Consider the following 25423-nt stretch of genomic DNA (forward strand, 5'->3'; position numbering starts at 1 on the left):
CTACAATTCAATGGAAAACTACTACTATATTTACGCATGAACATCAGCTGTGGAATGACAGGTGGAATAAAAAATGGCTGAAAATGGGTTGGGATCAGATGCTGAATCCCAAGAATACCTAACAACAGAGGTTATTAATTTAGATATTGAAGAGGTAATTAAATATTTCTCAATATTATATAGTAAACACATAAATTCCGTAAGACACTTCATTTACAGGTTATGTTCTCATAGCTATAATGATTCTGTTGTGAAGTTTATTTTACTGCGTTTTTTAAATAATACAATTACTAACTCACATTTTTTTAAAGTTTTAAAAATTTGATTTTTTATTAAGTTCTTAATATATCGTATTTTTTGTATCAATTAATGGATGTTTGTCTCAAACTTTCAAATATACATGTAGTTATCATTTATAATTAAATTAAGAAATAAAGTATAATATAATCATATCTCTTTTAGCTGGACAATACAGAATATGCTATACCTGCTGTGGAGGAATTACCCTCCTTAGAAAGTATATTAACAGAGCCTGACTGTGCTTCCTTGTCTGGAACAGATGATGATTTTGTTTTAGTAGCAGGAGAAAAATTGGGGAGCAGTGAAACAACAAGTGTTGGAAGTCATTTATCATTAAATTCTTTAAATAAACCGAATAAAAGTTCACAATCAACATGTTCGGGTGCTATTTTGAGGCATGTTATACTAAAAGGGATATCTGCACAAATTGTGTCAGCTAGTGTAAGTTTTTAGATATAACAATGGATTATTATATTTAAATTAGATCTAATAGTTTTATGTAAATACGTGTATTTAGGAAAAAGTTAATGCTGGTTTGGCTAGTGCAGTTGCTGCTGGAGGAAACATGCTAGTAGTTGGTACTAGTCATGGTTTGGTACTAGGTTTTGATTCTTCACAAACTTTGAGATGGTGCGATCAAGAGGCACGGCATCAGGGTTCAGTATCAGCTTTGTGTTTTAATTATGATGGAAGCAGAGTGTTAGCTGGTTTTGCTAGGGGTCACATATTAATGATAGATAGCTTCAATGGAAAAGTATTAAGAGTACTTACTGATGTTCACCCTCTTGATACAGCTGTACTACATGTTAAAGTAAGATTTATTTACATGTAATTTTGTATCTAATTTATTTTTTAATTTTCGCTATTAAAAAACACCTATTTTTCTATAGTTCACAGATTCACCAAAAGTTGCATTATGTAGTGACAGCGGAGGATCAGTTTTTGAATTAAATTTTACAAGAGTTATGGGAGTACGAGGTTGTGATAGTAGATGTTTATTTAGCGGATCTAGAGGTGAAGTATGTACATTGGAACCTTTGCTACTAAACCATCTGCCATCGCACCCCCTTAAAAATTATACATTAGTTGCAATGGCAACATTATCAAAGGTTTGTTCAAATATCTTTTTTTTTTATTAAGTTTGAAAACATGTTAAATGTGTTCATATATGTATTTAGGTACTAGTAGTTTGCATAAGGCCTCGAGTACGTGTTGTATTAACTCATTCCTTGTCTGGTGCTCCTGTTGCACCACCACAATTGTCTTGGCAACTTGTTGTTATACAAGCAGCAGATACTTCTCGTGTAATTGACCCAGTCCTAGCACTTGCAAGAGACGATGTGGTACACTTTTATCAAGTAAGACTGTTTCACGAGTTTATTCACTAAATAATCACATTGCCAACATTTTCTACCATTTAAAATTTTCAATTAGGTATGCACCGAAGCTTCTTCAAGAGTGAAATTGTCTCCTCTACGAAGAATGACTCTTCCTTATACAATAAGTAACTTACGGTGGCTAAATCCAAGGTCCTTAGCAGTACTGGATAACCAAGAAAGATTACATCTATTAGATGTAAGAGCACAGGATAATTTGGAAACTTTGGATATGAGTCGTGTTGGTATTTCATATGCCTCTAGCCATTTTAAGGGTCTGTCAACTGGTGGAAACGTTTCAAAGGTAAAGATTTATTATACAATTAACTAATTTTATCTAATGTGAGAATAATAAATGTTTTTCTTTTCGATATTAGGCAATGGCATTAGCTGGTGAACGAGCATGTTATAATACTGTAGTCACATTTGGTACTCAGCTTCTACTTTTGGGTACGAAAAGCTTACATGTAGTATGTATACGAACGTGGACAGAACGACTGAGACATTTAACAATGCAGGTTTGTACATTTGAACGCATGTCGCAACTCAATGATACTATTTAAAATAATTTTATACTCCCTTTTGCATTTTCATACTGCTAGACGATTTTCACAGATTTTCTTTCGTCCCCTTAAATTTAGAAAATTTTAATTTTAACAAAATAGTTAAATTTTTAACTTTAATAATTTCTTTTCTCTTAACCGCAAAAAACTATATAGATGTTTTTCGCATTATGTTTCACATGTTTTTTTTTTGTTTCAGAAAAGATTTCCAGAAGCATTAGCTCTAGGTCTCTCTTTCTATCAAGATAAAGGAAAGGCAGTTGTTGGTCTCCGTGGTTCAAAGCAACGCCGTAAACAAATAGCACGTGATAAAGTGTGTCAGGTTTTAACGCAGTATATGGAAGAATTGATTCGTTGCACTGCAGATGAAAATACAGAATTCGAAATAGTCACAACATGTGTAAATTATTGTATACAGTTAGAGAATACAGAATTATTATTTGGGAAACTATGGGATGCAATTTCCGAATCGGAGGGACTTAAAACATGCTATTTGCACGCTCTTGAAAGTCCTTTATTAGATGGGAGTTTGCGACCGCGACTACCACCGTTAATTGCTCAACAATTAGTTATTGTTTACGATCAAGAGGGAAAAGTAGACTCCTTGCAAGCAATTATAGTGCTATTGGATGTTGACTGCTTAGACATTCATCAAGTATGAGAAAACCAGTATTATAATTAATTTTTAATTCGTATTTAATTTTTTTTAAATTAATTTTAATGTGCAGGTAACTACAGTTTGTCGACAACGAGGACTTTGGGAAGCTTTAATACATCTTCAAACAACAGCGTTGGGTGATTTTACTGCTCCCATTCATCAACTCGTACCAATTTTACAAAGTTCATTAACGAATTCGATAAATCCATTAACGCGAGATATTATACAGCTTGGTAACGCAATTCTGGTTTATGCCAGTTGTTGTCTCGCTGGTCGTGGATTTCCCAGAGACGAGCTCCCTGAAGGGAAATCCCAAAGAGCAAAAACAGATGTATTGAGAGCTCTACTTTCACAGCATTCTAGTTTAGCTAATGACTCCGAAAAGCAGTATCCATATCTAAGAACATTGCTTCAATTCGATGCAAAAGGATTTCTCGATGTGATAGCAATTGCATTTCAAGAGCCAGAATTTACATCTGAAATGGGTCTCAGGCAACGACAAAGGCTCATAGATGTACTGATAAATATTGTCATGCCTAATACACCACTTAGTCCAAGGAACTCTGACTGTATCACTGACGATCGAAGAAGTCTAGTTCTTATATTCGTAGCTAACGAAGTCGCAGAAAATACAGTTAGTTTGGAACCTAGTATGTTAAATAGGATGATAGAAATATTATGTGCCGATTCAAATATGGGATCATCAAAAGAGCTTAAGACTGATAAAGAAAACGCAATATTGGGATTGTTACGTTCGAAGAAATTGCGTAATATATCAGATAATACTTTACTCAACCTGGCTGAACGAGCTAAGTTGTAAGTATAAACTAAAACTTCTTTTTCAATCTTATGAACCCTTTACTATATGATATAAAGTCAAACTCGTGATGAAAATTTTAAACAGAATTTACTGAATGTGAATGCTATTTATTTCTTTTTAACATTAAATAAATATTGTTTGTAAAAAATATAAATTCTTTTATCTTCTGTGAAATAACTAAAAAGAAACAAAAGGCTAATAATTGTATAACTGATTTCAAGGTGATTCACTTAATTATCTTCTTTACTGTGAATAACGTTTGTGTTAAAATACCTTAATACAAAAATATTCTTACTAGTGAATTCAACTTTTAATATGATTCAAATTGCATACAAAATATTTTTTGTATCATCATAATTGAAGGAGATATTTAAATGGCTACCTAATATGAAATATGTTCATGAACAAAGTGTGACATTAAAATTCTACATTTCAAGAAATTCCATAATTTTATTAATACTAGTAGCATCATACATAGTAACTTGTATCGCAGTACATAATGTTACAGTATGCAAGTTGCGGAGTTGCTGTACAGTGCCAGAGAAGATTGGATTGCAGTTTGTAAATGTATGATACTGCATCCATTCAGACACCATGATATCTGGCCCTGGTTGGAACGTCTTTCTCAGAATTCATTACAAGAAGTTGTTATGGTTAACATTGAAGCTCTAGTGGAAATCAATGCAAATCAATTTGCGATGCTTATAGCAACACATATGCAACATAGTGTAGAAAAAATCATACGAGAACTAACAAATAATCCAAGCTTACAGTATATACTATTGGAAGCTTTGTATCAAATAATCCAATATAAAGAAGAAGACATTACATTAGAGCTCTCAATTGAATTATTAGAAAAGTATTTGGAATTAATGTGCAAAATGCATCCAGAATGTGTAAGTAAAATTTTCGATGATACTTATATTTGAAAATTTATAATTTTGGAAATTAATTATTATCTAAATATAGGTAGTTCGCCATATTCAAGGTGCCCATGGTTGTAGACTGAATAAAGCACTTAATATAGTTCAAAAGGCAAAGCATAAAGATGCAGAAGCTGTAATGTTGGAAAAGTTGGGCAATTATCAGGATGCATTTGAAATTCTACTGAAAGAATTTCAAAATAACCTCGAGCTGGTAAATGTATTATATAGAAATAAATATTGATAATACGGTTAAACATTAATTTTATATTTTTACAACCAATAGGTGATTCCCAGAGATTTTGATTTGTCAATTAAGAATTTGATATTTTTTTTCCCAATTATCTTCAGTTCATAACTAAAAATGTATAAGAATCCCCTATTGCAGTAATTCATTTATAAGCATTTCATGAGTGCTTCTTTTTAGTACTGTCAAAACGAGATTTCAGAAAATGAAACAATTCATACTACTGTACAATTAGCTGGGTTGTGCAGAAGGTCTGCTGGAAATTTAGATTGGATGCCGCTTGTTGAAACCATACTTAAAACTCACTCAAATAGTAACAATGAAAGAGGTATTTTAGTTAGCAGTTCCATTGTTAATATGTAATATTATATATTTCAATCAAATGTAGTATATTATTATTTATATAATAATATCCAAGGTAGTATATTATTATTTATATAATAATATCCAAGGTAGTATATTATTATTTATATAATATCCGTGGTAGTATAATATTATTTATATAATAATATACTAATAATATAGTTTTTATAATTACAAATAAGTATTAATTATGTTAAATTGCAGTTGAAAAATTAAGTGGTAAACTATTAAGGATTGTCTTAGAATTTCTGAGTGGTACAACAGCACTGTCTCTTGTACTAGAACAAATTCTAAAACATCCACTAGCAACAAGTGGTACGATAGGTGATATAAGACAGTTGTTATCTGGAGTACTTACACATTCTCGATACGAACAAACTTTAGTGGAAACTACTGCACGTTTGGTTAGTTTAGAGCTTCACGAGGAACTAAAAAGAACGTTAAGGTATTAAGTAAATCGACATAAATTCTGAGCATTGAATCAATATTGAAAGTTGTTTAATTATTTGAACTTTTATATTTAGGGATGCAGGAAAGGGGTGTGCCATTATATCACTGATTTGTCCAATATGTCGTCATTTGTTGTCACAATGCACGGATTATGTAATAGTTTTCAATTGTGGTCATGGTTTTCATTCAGAATGTTTGGGTGAACCGAGATCATGCTATAAGTGTTTACACTCAAAGGGATGGGCTCCCATTGTTACTAATATCACACGTCCTACCAGATCATTCCATGTAAGCAATAATGCAATTATTCTTGTTATTAACCCTTTATGGACGAAGACAAAATATTAAAGGAATTTTTCTCAAAGAATTAGATTACATGTAAAAGTGAACATAATCTGAGATCTCAATATTTGTGATACAAATAATACTTATTTACATACACTTGATAATGTTGATATGTTGACATTCGTCCTCAAAAGGTTAATTCATACTGTACTTTGATAGTATTATGTTAAAAAATGTCATCATTTTGCAGGAACATAAACAAAGTCTACCACCTGAATTTATGCATAAAGATCTTACTCTAAGACTCGCACCACCCACTTTACCAGATCTTGAAGGTATTTTCTAATCTAGTCTTCAAATATCAAAATTCGATATCACACTTACCAGTGGACTGTAGCATTTTAATGATAAAATAATGATTCTGGACTTTTATGTATATGTATATTATACCAGATCTCCCATTTTCATTCCATGAACACTATTTGGTTTTGCTTCCATATATCATATAATAAATTTAATCCTCACCATTTTCAATAAGGACCCTTTCTATACGATTGCTCGAGTACAGTGTTATTATATATCCCCCTTAATGAACTAAATCCCAATATTTAAGTCATTCGTCTGCTTGACTAGCTACAAATATGCTGTACGTTTGTATATTGTAAAGTAATATATTGTGTATAAAATCGATAAGAATTTATTGCTGTAAATTCTATTCATTTTGCAGCTTGTTGCCAAATATCAGTCATTAAGTGAATAAAGACATTAATTAAGATGATAGAAACATTTTCATTTTTTGTTAATATTTCATATTGCTTCACATGTGGATGCAAATTACTTCTAAAAACATACAATAAATAATTTGTTAGAGTTCAGAATACATGTCCGCCTACACATTGTTCCTATGTTGGATAATGACAGATAATTTTGCGTTTAATGTTCTTGATAATCAAAACCGGTTTCTTCGGTACATTTTCTGTTAGAATATGATTAGGATCTAATGGCTCATATCCTAATAATTCACCTGTTAGTAACTTCACAACAAATGAAAACGTACTCAAATCAGATAAAAATGACTTTTGCATAGGCAATAACTCAATATTGGAAACGTAATTGTCCACCACTGATTCTAGTTTTGTAATATGCGGAATAATGTTTGATATTGATAAATACTGCTGTAACTGTAATTTGAAGAAAAAAGAAGCATTGAACTATTACTGATTTCAACTTAAAATTAGTCAACTCCCTTACCTTATAATCACATTTCTCTAAGTTATTCAGAAGTTTTTCAACTTCTTTAATTAACTTGTATCCTTCCAATGCATGCCCATGGTTGTAAGATGGATCATGGGCTTGTAGACATACTTTTAACAAAATTACTTCCTTTTTTACTTTATCCAATAACAGTGATAATGGGACTCCATGTAATGTTCTACTTGCCATACGAATCTTAGAATATTTATCACAAATCTGCACTTATGTATAATTCAATCAATTTCTAAATTATTATATGAAATATAAATTAAGTTTAATAAAATCATACATTAAATAACTATTTGAAATATAATAAAAATAAAAAAGGAGAAAGTACAAGCATTATAGAGGAATTTAGGTAATCTTCAATTTTTTATGCTTGTAGTAGTTTTGGAAAAAGTTCAAGTGATCTTCCATTAAAAAATTGAGCATTTTAATTTTAGTGTATTTAATAATGTTTTGTATGCAGTATTTTTTTCTTAATTTAAACTGGCCTTCAATTTTTTAAATGAAAAATACATATTCATCGGATGATATGAAATTTCAAATAAAAGTACATTATACAATGACTTAACTGTACAGTAACTATGTGAACATCTTATGTACCAAAAGAATAGGTAATAAAAAGTAGTAGATAAACAGAATATTACCTGCCGATTGATAGAGGTCCACGAATTTGAAATCTTATCGACAAATTGTTTTATTTCGTTACCTCCTGGATGAAGCGGATCAATTAAATTCCATAAAGAGTCGAGTTTATTCTCGAGACCCCGTGAAATGTTATTGAATACCAAGAGTTTAGATTCTAATTCATGATTGATTCTTAAATTGTAATGATTCTCTGTCTTCAATATCGCTACCTAAATAAAAACCTGTCTTATATTTTTTTTTGCTGATCTTAATTTATAATATTTTGTCAAATAAACGTTAATGCACTTTTTTTATTCTTTTATATCCATGAATTGTAGTTGTCAAACAACTCTTCTCTTTTTGTACGTTCACTGTAAATACCTTTTAAGCTAAATAACTCAAGAATACGTAGTTTTAATGCCAGTATGTCATACAATTCCGTTTTCAAACATTCCCGATCACGAAATAAATTATGTAAATCGGAATTATAATAATTTATATCAACTTCCGGGATTATGAAAATGTTAAATCGTATAAATACTCACATTTCTCTTAAGCGTGCTTATGAGCTCGCTTTGAGACATTTCCTCCTTTCTCAGCAGAAATTCCATTTCTGGATAACCAGAATTATGTGGGATGCTTTTACAAATAATACAGATATACAATATCGGCAAGATATAACATTAAAATGCTAAAATAGATTACGTGCGTCTACAAACTTTACATTCTCGCTCAGAAACACGATAGTCTTCTTTTTTCCATTATAGCGTGAATGAATCTCGGTTTCTATGGATTTTATCGTTTTCTATTCTTATGTCCCTCGATATATTAATGTTTCAAACATCTCATAGATGACAATTGCTTTTTAATTATTATTATTTCCTTTTTTTGTTACGATATTTGATACATAATTTAAAACTGGCATTCACCGCTGTATAATTAGCATCACAAATCTCACAATACTAACATAGCGATCTTTACAAAATCTTGAAATCCGTTCTCGCAAATGATACATGAATTTGCATGCCCTCTGTAATGACCATTATCCTACCTCAGCGGATGCAGTAATGTCGTGCTCTCTTACTACAAGGTTACATCATGATAATTGTATTATATTTACCGCGTTACCAAGCTAATATGATTATTAAATTGCGTCTAATACTTAAGATATAGGTCTAATGAGCATACGACAAATACATGTACCATTCAAAACGAAATTATCAGTGAGAATCAGTAAGATCCGTTAATAATTGCCAGATCTCAATATATGTTATCTTCTTTTGGCTCATATTTAGTTTGTAGAATGATATAACGAGGTATTACAATCTAACGAGCTGACAAAATCGCTGTGCTCTTTAGACTTCGCTTAACAATTTAGCTATGGCTTTTGCAATTTTTAATGCACTATAAGAAGTCCATATTATTAAAACTCTACACTTAACTATATAATTTACATTTTTCGTTTTTAAGTAGTATTTCAATAACTCAGTATCATTATCTTTATAATTAAACATTCTCCTTTCGATTATTCACAATTTTCTCAATCACTCTGGAATTATATGTATATTAATATATAAAAAAATTCAAAATCCACGTATATTCACAGGTATGCACATTAATTATACTTTTGATGAGAAATTGTTCGCTTAACGGTTATAATAGTGAACACGTTTTTCTGCAATATTCACTGACGAAGAATTTCATTCTCTTAACATAACGCTCAATCAAAAATTACTGCTCGATTATACTATTTTGGCTATCGTTTGAAGAGGGAAGAGTATCTTTGTCAACCAAAACAAAGGACGGATTATTATGTTATAAAGAACGTAGGGCATTTTCCAAAACGAAATTGAATTTTAATTCTTTTAATAAAGAAATATAATATTATAAAAAGCAATTAATTTCAATCGAGAATTAAATGTATGCAATTTGAAGTGCGACATGTACATACCGTGCTTGTAATTTTACTTCAATATTATATTCGACATTATAAATAACGTAAAATTAGTATAAAATAGGTCTTTAAATTCCTGTAATTATTATGTCTTGTAGGAGTTAAATAATTTTTACAAATAAAATTCAATTACGTAATTCAAATTAAATAACATAACGGCATAAAACTCTATCGACATATTTAAAAACCATTAATGTAACGATTAAACACCTTAGCAATTATTCATCCATTCCTCCGATATTACGCGTACAAGTCTAAATCAGTAACATTCAAAAGTTAATTTTATTCATTTTGAACACAAGATTGGCAGAGTTACTGATACTCATCCCCCATATTCTGTGTAGTACAATGTTTGCGAACACAATGTAAACTACAAAACGACGTCGGAGAACTTTTAAGTCTCTTTCAGAAACGTGCACGACTGTCACCATGCAGTTTAAACCTTTTACAATTAAATATTGAATATTTAGTTTCAACGTCAATTGTCTAAATTAGCATTAGTCGCTTACACGTTTTCGTTTCAACATGTTGAAAAAATTACAATTTGCTTTAGCAATAGAAGAACTAACAAAGTCTTTTGATATCAGATTGCTTTTTAAATTTCCTTTTTTCCTTCAATAATAATTCTCTTTTTATTTTATTCCCATTGCCAGTGTGCTCGAGAATGATTATGGTATCTGTAATGTGCAGATCTGTATTGTCTACCATGCCGTTGTCTATTATGGGTAGAGGTATTGTAATACTGTCTCCGATGATAATTATTAAGAGACCGGTCCCACGTTTTACCGTTCTGGTACTCTTGGAAAGGATTGTAGCCCGTATTACTTCTTTCTTCATATGTTCGGTGATCTTTCACCTTCTTCACTCGACCACGATCTATATCGTCGTCGTTTGTGTTAAAATGACGCTTACGTTCTTCCCGTCTGTCGTTGTCTACTTCTCGATCTAAATGCGTTCTGTTGCCATTCCAATTTAATACTGTAAACATATAAACATATATTATGCTGTTAATATCTTTAAATGTATATACATACAGAGTGACTCATTTGAATCGATCCACTCGAATATCTTCAAAACTGTTGACAATGCTAAAAGATGTTTCAGACAAAAGTTGAACAATTTAACGCGACCCATGATGTAGCATAAATATATTTTTACAGATAGAAATAAGAGAACCATTTGAAACTCAACTTTATCTTTTCTAATTAAGCCATAACTCAACTGCACTGGTAGATTGCAGCTTGCAATACTTCACAATTTAGAAACAATACTATGCTACTTATGAATTTAAAACATTACCATGCAACGAGAGCACTGCGCAATATTTAAATGGAAATATTTCTTAAATCAATGATTTTTAAACATAAGTTTTTAATACTTTTGTAGATAATCACAAGTGCCATCAATACACTAAAAAATATATAATTACATTTAAAAAAAGAAGTTACGGCGTGCCACGCGAAACCATCTCGCAATGTGTGGACATAGTGATATATATAATTTTGAAATGAATTTGATATTGCAATTTAACGGTGAGGAAGTAATATTATTTAATATAATTTGTGTAATATATTGATGCTTGACAAATTGAACTTGATGTTCGTACTTTCATTACGGATTTAAATATCATCATTTTTTATACAACTCGAACAACTAAGACATTCCTATAAACGTTGTTGAATTATTTTACGGTGGGCTTTGGAAACATTTAAATTGTTACAAATTTTCGAGCCTTGTACATTTATCTTACTAATTAATAAAGGAATGTTTGACTGGCGACACATGGAGGTGCAACTAATTGATGAGGATTTTGAAGGAACAGGTGCTGGTTTCAGTGGAAGATTCAGCAATAATATTCTTTTGCTGTACTGACCCGTAGAACTGCCATAACCGCGGTGGGACATCTTCAATAAATGTGAAACTGTTTCCGAATGGTTTGTTCCATTGAAATCCCTTAAGGCTGCAGCACTGGGGGTAGTGTTATTGTGACTAATTTTATTAATATCTTCCCTGTATAAACGAGAATAACAAGTTACATGAATCGTTAGCCATAGTAAATAATTCGAGACACTATTCTAATAATCAGAATCAAGACATTTTGATCAATTTGATTGTTTTAGTATTAATTACTTAAAAATTTAAAACATCACTTACTTGTCCGTAACGGACCATCCATTGGGTGCCGCAGTCGACGCAGGAGAAAATGTGTCTTTCGACACCTGCCATCCTTTCATACTAGTTGCTGCTTTAGTGATAACTTTATCATCTTGTCCAGTCTTTATTCTACCAGACTGATGCCACTTACTCTTACTATTTTCCACTTTGTTGCATTCCATTTTACCATTTGCTTCCAACTGACCATTCTGATACTTTTTCAGACTGGTAACAGTACTACAGCTGGAACCATTTTGTGTTTTCGCACATTGTACTACATTACTTTGATTTTGCAAAACAGTACTACCATTCGTCTTTGATACTGATTTTTGCACGTCTTTTGTGGTAAGAACCGTTTTAGGTGAATTACTTTTTATTGGACATCCTTTTTGGACACCGTTAGTGCTAGTGGGAGAAGTGTTTGGCTTCGACGTGATATTTGAATTTATTTTATTTTTTACTGATCCAGCAAAATTAACGTCTTCTTCTTCACTAGATCCGTCGTAAGGGACCAAACTATTTTCGTTTAAGATTTTTCCATTTTTAATATGCATAATTAACCTCGGTTGAGTTTTGTCTTGTAATTTTTGTGGCAACTGTGGTCCAATAAAATTGGTTATTTTTTGCGTGGAAAACTGTGCATCTGTGTTTTTATTCACTGATACTTGAGGACTAGTCTCTGAATTTTCGCTACATTCTTTAATAGTTAAGGAGCCGTTCATAGATCCATTCAATGTTATCAATCCAGACGTTGACGCTTTAGGACTAATTGTTCTATTCATCGGACTTCCAGGTGAGGACAATGTATTGTTTACAGTCAATGTTCCATTAAATTTAACAGTCTGTTGATTCTGTACCTGAGATTGTGTCGATTGCTCCATCTCAAAAATCATTATATAAGCGTTTGTACTCAATACATTACTCAAACTAATTGGACGAACCTGCAGAAAACACATTTCAAGAATATTTAAGATCTATTCTACGAAAATTGATAGAGTATAGTGTTCAACAGATATTGAGAGTAATAAAACTTACACAAGAATCATCAAAAGAATAATAATGACCCGTTGAAACCTTGGCAACCGCAGTATAATGTCCACAATTTACTGATGGACCCATATGCGTAACTATTGATGTCAGCTTGTATGTAAGCGGTTGTACAGGCTCCCCTGGTTCCCTCCAGAGATAAGGTCCCATATCAATAGTTTGTTTAAAACCTATGTGTTTCGATATCTTTCCACCTAGAACGCTAAACCTCTTCAACTGTACACAAAGTACTTTGGGAGGTCGTTCTAGACTGAACTGTTTTGTGGCAGGAACTCTTCTTTTACAAGCTTCGCATTTGTAATCATTGTTATCTAGCTGTTCTCGACTAAAATAACTACTTAATGCTTCATTCAGAGTACTTGCTTTCCGTATGTCTACCAATAAATCCTATAAAAATTTAGAAATATGCTTCATTTCTGCTACACATAAATCAAACATTAGTACCTTACCTACCAAAGATTTAATTTTAAAAAATTCGTTTGCAAGAAAAAATCGCAAATTGGATTAAATATTGTCCTTTCTGATTTCATATATACCTGAAAATGCTGAAATGTAGTAGAAACATGCCGACACTGTAGGCACTTTACTTCGGTACGAATATAACCACCAAAAATTTGATTAATAGGAGTTGTCTCTTTAGAGTAACTGTCTAATTTACTAGCTTTGTGTCTTGCTAAATAAGCCTTCTCCATGCCTTCTAATAAATAACGTAAAAATTCATGAGCATCTTCTTGTTGCCCTGGCACCATGGTTCGGCAAATGACTAGTAAACAGATCGAAAAAGTATTTATACAGATAATTAAAAAATTTATGAATATCCTACAATACACAAATACTCACGCTTCAATTTATTGTATATATAAAATGGCTTAATAGCACATCCAGACTTTTGATGACTACATTGTAAAGTCTTTGCCACTGCACAGGTAAGGCACTCTCCACCTGCATCTAAAACTAACCTACTATCAAGATATGATACAAAAGCATAAAATTATAATATTAACTTTTATTCAATGCAATTTGTATTATTAAAGAAGTACAATTTACTGAAACTCACCATTTTGTTCACATTTTGACGTGTGATGTGTATCTGATAACAACCAGTTAACAAGTGCGGGTACGTGAAACAATGCTTGAAGTGTACTATTCAAATAACACGTATTTCCAACATTGTACATGCCCGCTCCAACAGGAAATGTGCCTTTCCATCCTAAAGCGACTTTCTTTGAGGAATAAAGAGTAGTAGCTGGTTCTGGTAAACTCGGACCCTTAGGTAGCTTCTCATTCTTCTTTCCATAATTTCCATTGTCTTTCACTTTATCCTCAGAATTTTCTGAGTTTGGTAAGCTTAACACAATGTACTTGGCTTTGAGTTGATCCAAAATCGTTGTTTGATAATCATCCACTTCTGTATATTGAATTTCCGATTGCAGAATCCTAGATGCACTACCAACTAAATTTGCTGATAAGTCATCTGACGTTTTGGATTGACTTGTATCCAGAGTACGGCGGAGTGTGGCCGTTACTGGATCACAAATGCTCACTGCAGGCATTGTGATTGTTTTTTTCTTGTATCAAATGGTACTTATTTGTTACCCCTATAAATAATTAAAATATCAGAATTTAATGATGTTTATAATACGTACAATATTTTAGAACCTTTTTCATAATTTATATATTTATTTTCAAATCAATGTAAAAATAACAGAGTTAACATTTTCAATTCATTGTTAATTCAATTTTAATTTTCCGTAATATTGAAGACATTACTTATACAACACGTTCGTTAAATATTAACGTTCAGTTAAATATTGTAAGTAATTAATAAAGTAATATTTATCAGTGAATGATATTTTAGTGAACGCTAAAATAACCCAATTACTCTAAAAGTGACAGAAGTGACAAAAAAAACAACATTTGTAGTACAATAATCTTACATTTTTCTTCTTAGCACTTAAGATACGTGCGTGCATGCAACAAAGGTAAGAAAATGCCGCAGATGTTGAAGTGAAAGGGTTAATTCCATAACTAATTCATGTACAAAGGTACTGTTAATAAATAATTGATATATCGTTATAGAAATCATTTAATACGTAAACAAAAAAGTTGAATTACTTTAAGTCAAATCAGTAAACATATAATATTATATATGAAATCTGTAACGGAATGAATCAAAAGCACGCGGCGTGTAATAGATACCGCGCGAACGGATTCATTGTTTACCTTCTCCTCGTGATTATACACGTTACAGCCCTTACAAAGTATTTTTATTGACGATATCACGATACATGTCACATAATAGACGAAATTCTCGGATCGCGATCACGTAGAATCACAATGCTATCGATTTATTCGAAATTCCACACGCTTACGTGCTCAGTAACGGTTACCGGATCAGTTTAACTGAGGGCGCGTGTCTCCGGCCACGAGTCATTTTTTCCCGCGTACTTTGTCACACTTACCCAATTGTCGTTTCGACGCGTAAAACAATAACGGTAATTTCAATGAAAATCACTGTTAAAAATACCGCGCGTCGACACTACACGACATTTTTCGAACCGTTAGTTTCGGGCATAGGAAATCAAGGCCCATCCTCTATTGAGATGTCAGCCATTTGCAATTACATGGGTGGCCATTAAACTTCTGGTGGATTGTACGACACGTTTGAGGGCGCCTAAAATATAAAGTTCGGTTCTTATGTCAGTGGACGTGCGATATTAATTCTTAAATTGTAAAATTGTGATCGACCAATAATGATATGTAATCCATTCTTCCATCTTCGTTTCTTAGGTAGCATCTCCTTACTCATATTTTCAAACGTTAATAGCTTGAAACAAAATTGAAATTGCAAATTTTATATTCAATTTTAACTTCATATCCTGAACATCTATCCCCTAAATTTCTACCACCAATTACCAAATGTCACTATAGAATATACGTTTATGTACTGTTACGGTTTGAATTGTTTGGATGTAGGGAATTTGATGTGGTTCGGTTGCCCGTGGAGCGCTGAACCGCTCTGCTCGTGAAAGGTTGTAGAGAGTTGTACAACTTTGAATATTTTAAGCAAAAACTGGTACTTTATTGATAGAGCTCTATGATCTACTTTCTTTGACTGTCGAATAAAGTCTGTCTGTATTTTCCCGAGGAAAGCAAGTTTTATTCCTGCGTTCCTTCTGGTTCTTCCTCCCTTGTCCAATAGGAAAATTGGGGTCCTCTAGCTGGATGCTGATTCGTCGGATGGCTCATCTTCTGGTTGCAGATTGGTGGTGATTGGTGGTTCGGCGGTGCGCGTGCGGCTGGGAGTGCGCGACGGTCGAGCGCGCAGGGGCAAAAAGCCCGCCGAAACGAACGGAGTGGGGTATGCCGCGCGCGAAGACCTCGGTTCAAGGACAGCGTGAGAGAGAGAGAGAGAGAGGTCAGGGAGAGTTCCGAGAAGTCCCTAACTAAAGGTTTTCGACGTGCAACACTTTAGCGGTCCGGATTTGTTACTGTGACTCGTTTAGTTTGTGCAACATTGTAGAGGATCTTACGAGAGCCAACGTGACATTGTCTATATTCCTCGATTAGTCTTGCTAAAGAAAGCGAAGGCTTGACGATGAACTTCGTGGGAACTCTCTCATTGTCTCTTTACATATTCTCAGTTATTCCTCTCGGGCGATACAATGTCTCTATATAAATATGCGATATAAATTTGTATATACATTCAAACTTCCCTCCTGCCGCCATAAATTGAAACGTATAGTCTAGTAGCGTGGTCGTAATATAAACAAGTGCCTATGTTCGCGTCGCTCATGAAACGTGATAACGTAACACCTCCATCCCCATAAAGAAAAAGTTGTTACACGTGACAACTTTTTGTACAAAATTTAATAATATGGACGCATACAGATAGGACATCTAACGCATTGAGTCGGCAAATAGAAGATTGATGGGTACAGATCAAGACACGCAAAAAGGGGATGGGTGAGGATTAATAATTAAATAAAGCGTAGGTGCAAATTATTAAGGTGTGATACAAAACAAATGTGGAAAGGGAAAGCAAATACCTAGTCGGTTGGCCTTATGCAAGCTAATTTGAGTTTGTTAACATGCACGATTTTAAATTTATTGGTCCCTATCTCAATTTCTGCAGTTAAATTAGTTATCATTCGAGTAATTTTGTAAGGCCCGACCCAATTGGGGTCAAATTTCGAGGTTCTAGGTTCTTTTAACAAATATACATCATCGTTTTCTTTAAAGGTACACGGATTCCGTTGTCTGTCGTAGTACGATTTGCTTTTTCTTTTAGCCCTGTCAAGATTTTCCGCCGCAGTGGTCTGAGTGGTAGTAATTTTTACAAATAGGTCGTTTAAGTATTGATTGAATGTATGAGGTATCTGTTCCTTAACAAATTCTGACGGGAGAATGGCCCTGACTCCAAATACTAATTCATGTGGTGTGAACCCGGTAGCCTCATGTGTGGAGGTATTATAGGAAAACATTCCGAATCGGATCCATTCGTCCCAATTATTTTTGATGCAGTAATGTTTGAGGTAATCTATAAAATTCCTATGTGCTCTTTCTAGGGAACCTAAAGACTGCGGGTGGAAGGCAGACGAAGTTATCCTCCGTATTTTAAGGATTTTACAGAAATTTTCCATTATCCGGCAGGTGAAATTTGTACCCTGGTCAGTATGAATGATTCTTGGATCCGTTCTATTGAAAATTTATCTTGGTCTATTAGAGTTTTGCTGATTTCGGTTAATCTGTCAGTACTAAGAGGTAGAAAATGTACTAAATTATCTTTTTGCAATAAGAGAGGATTTCTACTGTATTGTATGACGGGGAATAAGGTACTTGTCACGTTTTCAGCTGTTTCAATAACGTTAACTGAATTATTATCCGCGTGAATTTCTTCACTCGTTTGAGTGAGCCGACTGCCGAGGCTACATCCCTATCTTCCCCATTGCAAACTTGGCAAAAAAAATCGTTGTATTCCAGGTGCCTTTAAGCACATACGGAACGGCGGTCTCCCCGCAACCGCGTTGAACATGCTCAAGCTGCTGGCCCCGCGAAGTTAGCCCACGCGATTGTGTGACCCATCGCTGGTGACCTTGACTATCCGCCACAGTCCCTGAAGCGACCACTTGGGGTTCAGGGTCGTTCAGCCAACAGGAAAAAGCTTTGGATGCCCGGGGTACCTTTCTTCCCTAACTAACGATTTTAGGGCGCCCATATGCGGCCTCGGTTTTATTTGCGACGGCGTTCCCACGCGTAAGGAAAGCAGAAGCTACAATTATTTCGTTTTTGGAATAACATATCGTTGTCTGTCTCATTGGAATCCGGATTCGAAGACGGTGTCAAGTCTGCGCAAACAAGCACCCTCTCGGAATCTTTAGAATCCAAATGAGTAAAAATTTCGACTATATATAGTCGATCTAATATAAAATAGTATATCTAAATAACCTGACGTGACAAGTTGAATTCGGATCTACAGGGTTTCTGGGTTCAATATTTTGCCATCTGAACTGGCGACTCACGTTAGATGTTGTTTTGTTTTATATACACTGTGGAAAGCCACACCAATGGAGGAGAGAGCGGGCGAACCCGGTGTGTTGATGTGTTCTACTCTACAAGTAACGAGATTCGAGAGAGTGTATGGTAATTTTATTCAAGATTCAAAGAACGTGGCGATAAAGAACGAAAAGAGAATATATGGATTAGCGAGGACACGCGACGACGGGTAAAAAATGATTCGAGACCCGTACTTGTACACGTGCGCATCCCGCACGGTACCAAACATCAAAAGTTCGTTCCCATCAGACATCAAAGCGTTCGTTCTCACACACTCTGTATATGTACTATGTAAGAGTAGAGACATCATCGATAACCTCACACAGGTTCCAAAATCTCCCTGGGGCTATATATATATCCGGCGTATAATATAATCAACAACACACGGTCGCACAATTCCATTTACGGTTTTGTGTCAAATTTTCTTTTTGCGTCCATTGCATCTTTGGTACAGTCTCTATTCTGGATTGGATTTCTGGGTTCGTTTGATTCTATTGGATTGGATTCTGGATTGGATTTCTGGGTTCGTTTGATTCTATTGTGAGGATATCTGCCCTGTCCCTTTTAATTCGAAAATCCTGTCGACCTGATTCCTGTTTCATTCGTTTATCTGCCCGGGTAGCTAGCATAATCGCGGTGTCTAAATCGGGTGTGTCTAATCCCGATATGGCGGATGTAACATAACTGGGTAGTCCCTTCAAGAAAGTGTTGATTGCCTTTTCGGTAAAAAGAGAGGTCAACGCGCCTAGAGGTTCCAGAGGGTGTGCAATCTTCGCGTTTTGTATACCCTTATACAATGCAATTTCTATCCTTTTCCCGAAATCGTTAATGCTTTCGCGGTCTGCACGTCGACACCCTGCTAAGTCATCTAGCGTTTGTTCTAAACTAATATCTTGTTTGTAAGCTGATTTTATTAGGTCGATTAATTCTTCTATAGTTTTTGGGGGTTCTAGTTTTTGCAATTCTAAAATATTCATTCTGTTGAATTTTACTCCTAGCCAGGGTTAATAATAGATCCTTATTTTCAGGCCCTACTATGGAAATAGCCGTCGTGCATTTTTCTACAAAGAGATCTACTGAATTTTCCTGCCCAGTGAAGGGGGGAATGAAATTAATTAAGAAGGTTGCTAGCGGAATAGAATTATGCGATATTCCTACACGAGGTTCGTATTACGCGGTCATTCTCTACCGTAAGGATTTCGCGGCCACTCAGATCACTTTCAGAGATTTCCTGACGTTTTAAATATCTAGCGCGTAAAGGCGGCATTTTTATAAATGAGATGACGGGTAGTCTTACGTCTATAGAAATCGCTCGTTGCCGTTGTTTGATGTCCTTGTAGTTGTTCCCAGGGATGATTCGTCTCCGCTACGTCCAGGGATGGCGAGGTCCACGTAGTGTTGCTGTCGTTCCCAGGGATGATTGGTTCCGGATGTTGAGTTGCAGGACTCCTTCCTCCGTTGGTTGTACGTGCTTGTGATTTATGGCTTCGTTAGCATGGATTGCCAAAATCACCCGTCTCCGGTATTTGCCCTTATGCTCTTGGGGAAACCATGCAAAACCCAAGAGAGAGAGGTGCACTTTTCACGAGCCGGCAAATGTTGTTTAAACAATCCCACCGCTGTCACCAGTGTTACGGTTTGAATTGTTTGGATGTAGGGAATTTGATGTGGTTCGGTTGCCCGTGGAGCGCTGAACCGCTCTGCTCGTGAAAGGTTGTAGAGAGTTGTACAACTTTGAATATTTTAAGCAAAAACTGGTACTTTATTGATAGAGCTCTATGATCTACTTTCTTTGACTGTCGAATAAAGTCTGTCTGTATTTTCCCGAGGAAAGCAAGTTTTATTCCTGCGTTCCTTCTGGTTCTTCCTCCCTTGTCCAATAGGAAAATTGGGGTCCTCTAGCTGGATGCTGATTCGTCGGATGGCTCATCTTCTGGTTGCAGATTGGTGGTGATTGGTGGTTCGGCGGTGCGCGTGCGGCTGGGAGTGCGCGACGGTCGAGCGCGCAGGGGCAAAAAGCCCGCCGAAACGAACGGAGTGGGGTATGCCGCGCGCGAAGACCTCGGTTCAAGGACAGCGTGAAAGAGAGAGAGAGAGGTCAGGGAGAGTTCCGAGAAGTCCCTAACTAAAGGTTTTCGACGTGCAACACTTTAGCGGTCCGGATTTGTTACTGTGACTCGTTTAGTTTGTGCAACATTGTAGAGGATCTTACGAGAGCCAACGTGACATTGTCTATATTCCTCGATTAGTCTTGCTAAAGAAAGCGAAGGCTTGACGATGAACTTCGTGGGAACTCTCTCATTGTCTCTTTACATATTCTCAGTTATTCCTCTCGGGCGATACAATGTCTCTATATAAATATGCGATATAAATTTGTATATACATTCAAACTTCCCTCCTGCCGCCATAAATTGAAACGTATAGTCTAGTAGCGTGGTCGTAATATAAACAAGTGCCTATGTTCGCGTCGCTCATGAAACGTGATAACGTAACAGTACATACGTTGTATATGAATTAAAATTACATTAAAAATTATAATATCTCTATGAGAAGACATTAAAATACATACCATTTTTATGAAACACTATACATTGTTTAAATTTTATAAATATTCAACGTAAAATTATATAATTATTTTCAAACCTTAAACGATATACTATAAAATACATTCTTGCAATTTATTTGCGTGTTTAAAAATAAAATAGTCTTTGTAGACTGCTATTATAAAATTGTCTCTTGGGAATATTTAAATCTAAGTGGCATACCTGGGAAGATAGTTGAATACGGTAAGAGGTTGTTAGGCACATGTATATTTTGTTACTGATCAAAGTGATAACGTTAACAAATTAGATTATAAAAAATAGATTTTACTCATTAGAATCTTCCCTTGTCGTTTCGTGTAAGTTCTTTCTAAAAGTAGATAATAGATTCTAATGTACATACATACTACACATACATATATGTACTAAAGTCGAGGTATAGGAATATGTATGTACATAACTGACACATTATGTATATATATATATATCAGAATTCATAGCTGACAAGAAAATATACAAGTATATCTCTTGTACTGATTTACTGATTGTAAGAATTTTATATCTATGCTAGAAAAAAATTTCCTCTTGTTGAGTGTTATTCTAGTGCAAGTTCAAGAATTGATGAGTATAGGAGCATGAAGTATAGTACCTTATACCTACACGTATAAGGTAGACAAAAATAATATACTGAAAAGAAATAAAAAATTATGCTGTGTTTAAGTTTCTTTTTATCAGGAAAATTTCTTTAATCGACTGGTAATGTTTCCATTATGATATTATATAATAATGACCAAGTACCAACATTTTATCACTAGATAACTATAGTGTTTTACATTGTGGCGGTTTATTCGAATTCAATTTTAATCGGAGGGAAAGTGTTTCCATTTCGAATTTGCTAATTGAAGGAATTCTTTAGGCTTCATAATATACATTGCCATAAATGCTGACTGATCTACATATGTTTATTATTACATTTGCATTAATTCCACCATTTATTGAAGTGGCTACAGTATGCATGAAGAATCTATTTCCATAAAAACCATTCTTAAGCAATATTATATATAGTCAATGGTGTAGGCAGTCATTAGAGATATTTAAAAATCTAATATTTGATCCTTGAAATATTAATTCTAAGCTCTCGGTTTTCGCGTTATTTATAGCTTACAAATTTCGCCACCAGATGATACCACAGCACGTTATTCTTCGTGTTTGCATAATATGTATATTGAAGATTCTGTAGAACACTACTGAGTTTACAATTAAATGTTTAAGGAATATTTATTTCACTATATAAGTGTTTTAAATCGTTCACATTTGTCTTATTAACTAATTTAACATTCCATTCTATTTTTATTGAAAATTTGTCCACCAATATTTTAGTGGTACTTGTATGTCTTGTGAGCCTCTGAAAATAAAACATGCTCTATTATTGTAGAGTCTTTCATAATATATTAATCCGAAGGTACTTTCAAAATAATGAACTTACTCAAACGTGGATAATTTATTATGTAGAAAAAGATTGATGATCCAATAGCAATTTGAAAAATTGGAGCTACACCTGTCTTCAAAGGTTGTACATATTTCATTTGCCAGCGCCAAAAACCTACAATATGATAATAACATTAAAGCTAAATTATATTATAAGTAATAGTATCAGTTTATATAATAACAATGTATAATAATTCTTCTTTGTCTTTTAACTCTGATATGCTTCTTACAAATATTTGTACAAATGAGGTTTCTGTAATTTTGTCTCATATTATTCTAAAATATAAAATAAATAAATATTCATAAAAGGAATTTGCAAAGATTAAATAGGATAAAATGAAGAAAAAAAAATTAATTTATTGTGGTTGTAAATAATTTTGTAGCAAACACTTTTTTACAAATATTCACGAATCCAAAGGGTTAATGAAAGTAGGGCTCAGCATTATTTTTAAATTTTGTACATTTAATAAATAGATTTATTATACTAAATTAGGAAAAATTAAATGTCCAAAATCTATCTTTTAATATTATTTTGAATGGGGTGTATAATGCAAATAAAATAGAGAGGGACCGTGTGGGAAAATAACTTTCTGAACGAAATTGTTACGCAATTATTGAAGTATAATATAGCCATTTTGACAAAGAGAATAAATACCTCGTGAAAATAAACCCACAAGGGGACGCAGTCCCATATTACGTCGTCCAATCCATTGAGACAACTCTCCAAGTTTCACTTCACCAAGTGGTGTATCGGCTGTAAATATGTATATATATATATTTTTTTAAAAAATTAACATTCAATCAAGACAGCAGCGGATTCGTGAGATAGTAAAACTCACGTTTTCCGTAATATCGAGAAGGATCATACGGGCCATGTATTTGTCTATTATATTCCGGAGGATATTCTCCGATTTTTATTTGTGACATGATGAAAAATCTCAATCAGAAAGAGAATAGGAACGTGAACAATTAATTAAACTTTCGTCAGAACGTATCCACGAACTGATACGTACTATGTACTACACTGTACTGCACTGCCATCCATAGTGTGGGTAACTTCTTGTAAAGGAAATCCCTAAAACAATATACTGTTGCGTAGCTTTGGGTGGGATTTGGGAAGTTTTGGCTGGTTCGGATGACCGTGGAACATAAAAGTATTCTGCTTGTGTAGGGCTCGTAAAAATTAACTAGTTACATAAAAATCGTCTTTAAAACTTTATTTCCTGGATAACGATGTTATCTCCAAGCCTTCAAAATAAAGTCTGTTTGTATTTTCCCGAGGAATCGAGTTTTCTTCCTGCGTTCTCTCTGGTTCTTACTCTCTTGTCCAATAGGAAAATTGAGATCCTCTAGCTGGATGCTGATTCGTCGGATGGCCCGTCTTCCGGTTGCAGATTGATGATGATTGGTGGTTCGACGGTGCGCATGCGGATGGGAGTGCGCGGGAGTCGAGCGCGCAGGATTAAAAAGCCCGTCGAAACGAACGGTGAGGGGGTGTGCTGCGCGCGAAGATTTCGGCTCGAGGACTGAGTAAGAGAGAGAGGTCAGAGAGGGTTCCGAGAAGTCCTTGTCTAGAGATTTACGACGTCTTGTACTTGAGAGATCCGGGTTTGCTATTGTGACTCGTCTAGTTCATGTGAGATTGGAGAGGATCTTACGAGAAGCTACGTAACTTTGTCTATATTCCTCAATTAGTCTCGCTAAATAAAGAAAAGGGTCAACGAAGAATTTCGTGGGAACTCTCTCATTTCTCCTTACATATTCTCAGTTATTCCTCTCGGACGATATTGTGTCTCTATATAAATAAACGATCTAAATTTGTATTTATATTCGAATTTCCCTCCTGTCGGCATCAACTAAGTTTATGATTTGCATAACTAGAGGCGCTATTTATAACTACGTTCGCGTGATCAATAGAGCAGTGATGTTCACTAGGAACTTTAAACCATGTGTTCACTTCCGAGCAGAGCTCGGAATTAACTGGCACATGACAGAGATAAAGCATTTTCGGAGATTGTTCTGAAATGCGTTGCTCTGTTTCTGTTATATTCAGCTGTCATGTAATTCAAGAGCTTTTCCTCCTCCAAAAAGTAGAATCTTTTTATCCCCATCATTCTATTACACATTCACCTTCGCGCAAAAACTTAAAAAAAGAAAGACTAATGATCAAGAGAGACAGAATGAACCTGCAGGTTCTCTGCGCGGATGTCAATACGGACGAGAAATTTAGGCCTCATTCTTGTCATGAATTTGTCGCCTGGCTCTCCATCTGAAATATGCGACGAGATATTCGACTCATATTTGTCATCTTGTAGGATTCTCTACCACACATCCCAGCGTCTTTGCCAACGTCTCGAAATGGCAATCATTTCCGCAATTATTAAAATTTTTGAAAACCTTTAAGCAACATTGTAGATAATAGTTTCTAGTTCATGAATCTAAAAGTTTTTTAAATTCACGCATCCCAGTACTTGTCAACTGTGACGACCAGTAATCAATGTTCTATTTTACGAGAAGTAGTTTTGAAAACAACTAATTCCGTAATTTTATACGATTCTTATTTTCAAAAATTTGGGAAACAAAGCTGAAACGTGTATTTATATTCTCTTGGAAAGATTACATATTTAATTCAGTAATTACGCACTGTTTAGCTAAGAAGTGTCAACCAATCAGAGGAAAACTTTACTTACTCTCAAATTTCTGAACGCTTTGCCACTACATATTACGTATAGTTTCAGTATTCCACCGCGGACTTATGTTCGTGCTCAAATTAAAATCATTTTTACATTTAAGACACTATAACACTACGTAATTA

The 25423-nt window shown here is 34.3% G+C and overlaps 5 protein-coding genes across 22 annotated transcripts; 2 read left to right on the forward strand and 3 right to left on the reverse strand.

Moving 5' to 3' along the window:
* Positions 1–23: 23 nt before the first annotated feature.
* On the forward strand, positions 24–7202 carry Vps8 (vacuolar protein sorting 8). Of its 2 annotated transcripts, XM_078177864.1 has the most exons (15): positions 24–154; positions 463–741; positions 818–1111; positions 1191–1409; positions 1479–1658; positions 1735–1980; positions 2054–2194; positions 2439–2894; positions 2968–3713; positions 4226–4613; positions 4687–4854; positions 5068–5215; positions 5455–5695; positions 5775–5988; positions 6236–7202. In XM_078177864.1, the coding sequence occupies exons 1-15, from the start codon at positions 74–76 to the stop codon at positions 6329–6331; spliced, it is 3897 nt and encodes a 1298-aa protein (XP_078033990.1). In that variant the 5' UTR covers positions 24–73; the 3' UTR covers positions 6332–7202. The 2 variants fall into 2 exon arrangements, with proteins under 2 accessions (XP_078033990.1, XP_078033991.1); XM_078177865.1 differs by lacking the exons at positions 5068–5215; positions 5455–5695; positions 5775–5988; positions 6236–7202 and adding an exon at positions 4927–5051.
* Positions 6872–8491, reverse strand: LOC144468420 (uncharacterized). Its single transcript, XM_078177869.1, has 4 exons — positions 8415–8491; positions 7890–8099; positions 7237–7455; positions 6872–7166 (listed from the first exon to the last, which is right to left on the reverse strand). Exons 1-4 carry the CDS (start codon positions 8478–8480, stop codon positions 6888–6890), a joined length of 774 nt encoding a protein of 257 aa, XP_078033995.1. The 5' UTR covers positions 8481–8491; the 3' UTR covers positions 6872–6887.
* Positions 8492–10454: 1963 nt separating this feature from the next.
* Positions 10455–15651, reverse strand: Scny (ubiquitin specific peptidase 36). Of its 3 annotated transcripts, none has more exons than XM_078177868.1 (8): positions 15487–15651; positions 14082–14622; positions 13865–13972; positions 13561–13787; positions 13013–13411; positions 11978–12918; positions 11697–11833; positions 10455–10801 (listed from the first exon to the last, which is right to left on the reverse strand). In XM_078177868.1, the coding sequence occupies exons 2-8, from the start codon at positions 14575–14577 to the stop codon at positions 10461–10463; spliced, it is 2649 nt and encodes an 882-aa protein (XP_078033994.1). In that variant the 5' UTR covers positions 14578–14622; positions 15487–15651; the 3' UTR covers positions 10455–10460. The 3 variants fall into 3 exon arrangements, with proteins under 3 accessions (XP_078033994.1, XP_078033992.1, XP_078033993.1); XM_078177866.1 differs by having other exon boundaries at positions 13865–13978; XM_078177867.1 differs by lacking the exon at positions 15487–15651 and adding an exon at positions 15248–15446 and having other exon boundaries at positions 13865–13978.
* Positions 15652–15971: 320 nt separating this feature from the next.
* Positions 15972–20413, forward strand: LOC144468668 (uncharacterized). 15 transcript variants are annotated; one of them, XM_078178292.1, is made up of 7 exons: positions 15972–17034; positions 17316–17491; positions 17593–17694; positions 18008–18280; positions 18504–18667; positions 19609–19743; positions 19931–20413. In XM_078178292.1, the coding sequence occupies exons 4-7, from the start codon at positions 18243–18245 to the stop codon at positions 20056–20058; spliced, it is 465 nt and encodes a 154-aa protein (XP_078034418.1). In that variant the 5' UTR covers positions 15972–17034; positions 17316–17491; positions 17593–17694; positions 18008–18242; the 3' UTR covers positions 20059–20413. The 15 variants fall into 15 exon arrangements, 10 of the variants coding, with proteins under 10 accessions (XP_078034418.1, XP_078034421.1, XP_078034417.1 ...); XM_078178295.1 differs by having other exon boundaries at positions 17371–17491; XM_078178291.1 differs by having other exon boundaries at positions 15972–17015.
* A 1634-nt stretch (positions 20414–22047) lies between these two features.
* On the reverse strand, positions 22048–23648 carry Atpsynf (ATP synthase, subunit F). The gene is made up of 4 exons (XM_078178232.1): positions 23448–23648; positions 23264–23362; positions 22607–22723; positions 22048–22525 (listed from the first exon to the last, which is right to left on the reverse strand). The coding sequence occupies exons 1-4, from the start codon at positions 23533–23535 to the stop codon at positions 22497–22499; spliced, it is 333 nt and encodes a 110-aa protein (XP_078034358.1). The 5' UTR covers positions 23536–23648; the 3' UTR covers positions 22048–22496.
* Positions 23649–25423: the final 1775 nt, after the last annotated feature.

The sequence above is a fragment of the Augochlora pura genome, chromosome 4 (assembly GCF_028453695.1).
Source record: "Augochlora pura isolate Apur16 chromosome 4, APUR_v2.2.1, whole genome shotgun sequence".
NCBI lineage: Eukaryota > Metazoa > Arthropoda > Insecta > Hymenoptera > Halictidae > Augochlora > Augochlora pura.

Bases quoted from the DNA above. Each gene is read 5' to 3' on its own strand.
- Vps8 (XM_078177864.1), top strand. From the start codon at position 74: ATGGCTGAAAATGGGTTGGGATCAGATGCTGAATCCCAAGAATACCTA. The intron at 155-462 runs GTAATTAAATAT...TATCTCTTTTAG, and splicing joins TTAATTTAGATATTGAAGAG to CTGGACAATACAGAATATGC. The intron at 4,614-4,686 runs GTAAGTAAAATT...ATCTAAATATAG, and splicing joins GCAAAATGCATCCAGAATGT to GTAGTTCGCCATATTCAAGG.
- LOC144468420 (XM_078177869.1), bottom strand. From the start codon at position 8,480: ATGGAATTTCTGCTGAGAAAGGAGGAAATGTCTCAAAGCGAGCTCATA. The intron at 8,100-8,414 runs GTGAGTATTTAT...GTTTTTATTTAG, and splicing joins TAAGCACGCTTAAGAGAAAT to GTAGCGATATTGAAGACAGA. The intron at 7,456-7,889 runs GTAATATTCTGT...ACATAAGTGCAG, and splicing joins GGACCTCTATCAATCGGCAG to ATTTGTGATAAATATTCTAA.
- Scny (XM_078177866.1), bottom strand. From the start codon at position 14,577: ATGCCTGCAGTGAGCATTTGTGATCCAGTAACGGCCACACTCCGCCGT. The intron at 13,979-14,081 runs GTGAGTTTCAGT...ATAGTAGGTTAG, and splicing joins GTCAAAATGTGAACAAAATG to TTTTAGATGCAGGTGGAGAG. The intron at 11,834-11,977 runs GTAAGTGATGTT...TCGTTTATACAG, and splicing joins GGATGGTCCGTTACGGACAA to GGAAGATATTAATAAAATTA.
- LOC144468668 (XM_078178292.1), top strand. From the start codon at position 18,243: ATGCGGCCTCGGTTTTATTTGCGACGGCGTTCCCACGC. The intron at 18,281-18,503 runs GTAAGGAAAGCA...TCGGATCTACAG, and splicing joins TTGCGACGGCGTTCCCACGC to GGTTTCTGGGTTCAATATTT. The intron at 18,668-19,608 runs GTAATTTTATTC...CCTTATTTTCAG, and splicing joins GAGATTCGAGAGAGTGTATG to GCCCTACTATGGAAATAGCC.
- Atpsynf (XM_078178232.1), bottom strand. From the start codon at position 23,535: ATGTCACAAATAAAAATCGGAGAATATCCTCCGGAATATAATAGACAA. The intron at 22,724-23,263 runs GTATTTATTCTC...ATCATATTGTAG, and splicing joins TGTGGGTTTATTTTCACGAG to GTTTTTGGCGCTGGCAAATG. The intron at 22,526-22,606 runs GTAAGTTCATTA...TTTTATTTTCAG, and splicing joins AATAAATTATCCACGTTTGA to AGGCTCACAAGACATACAAG.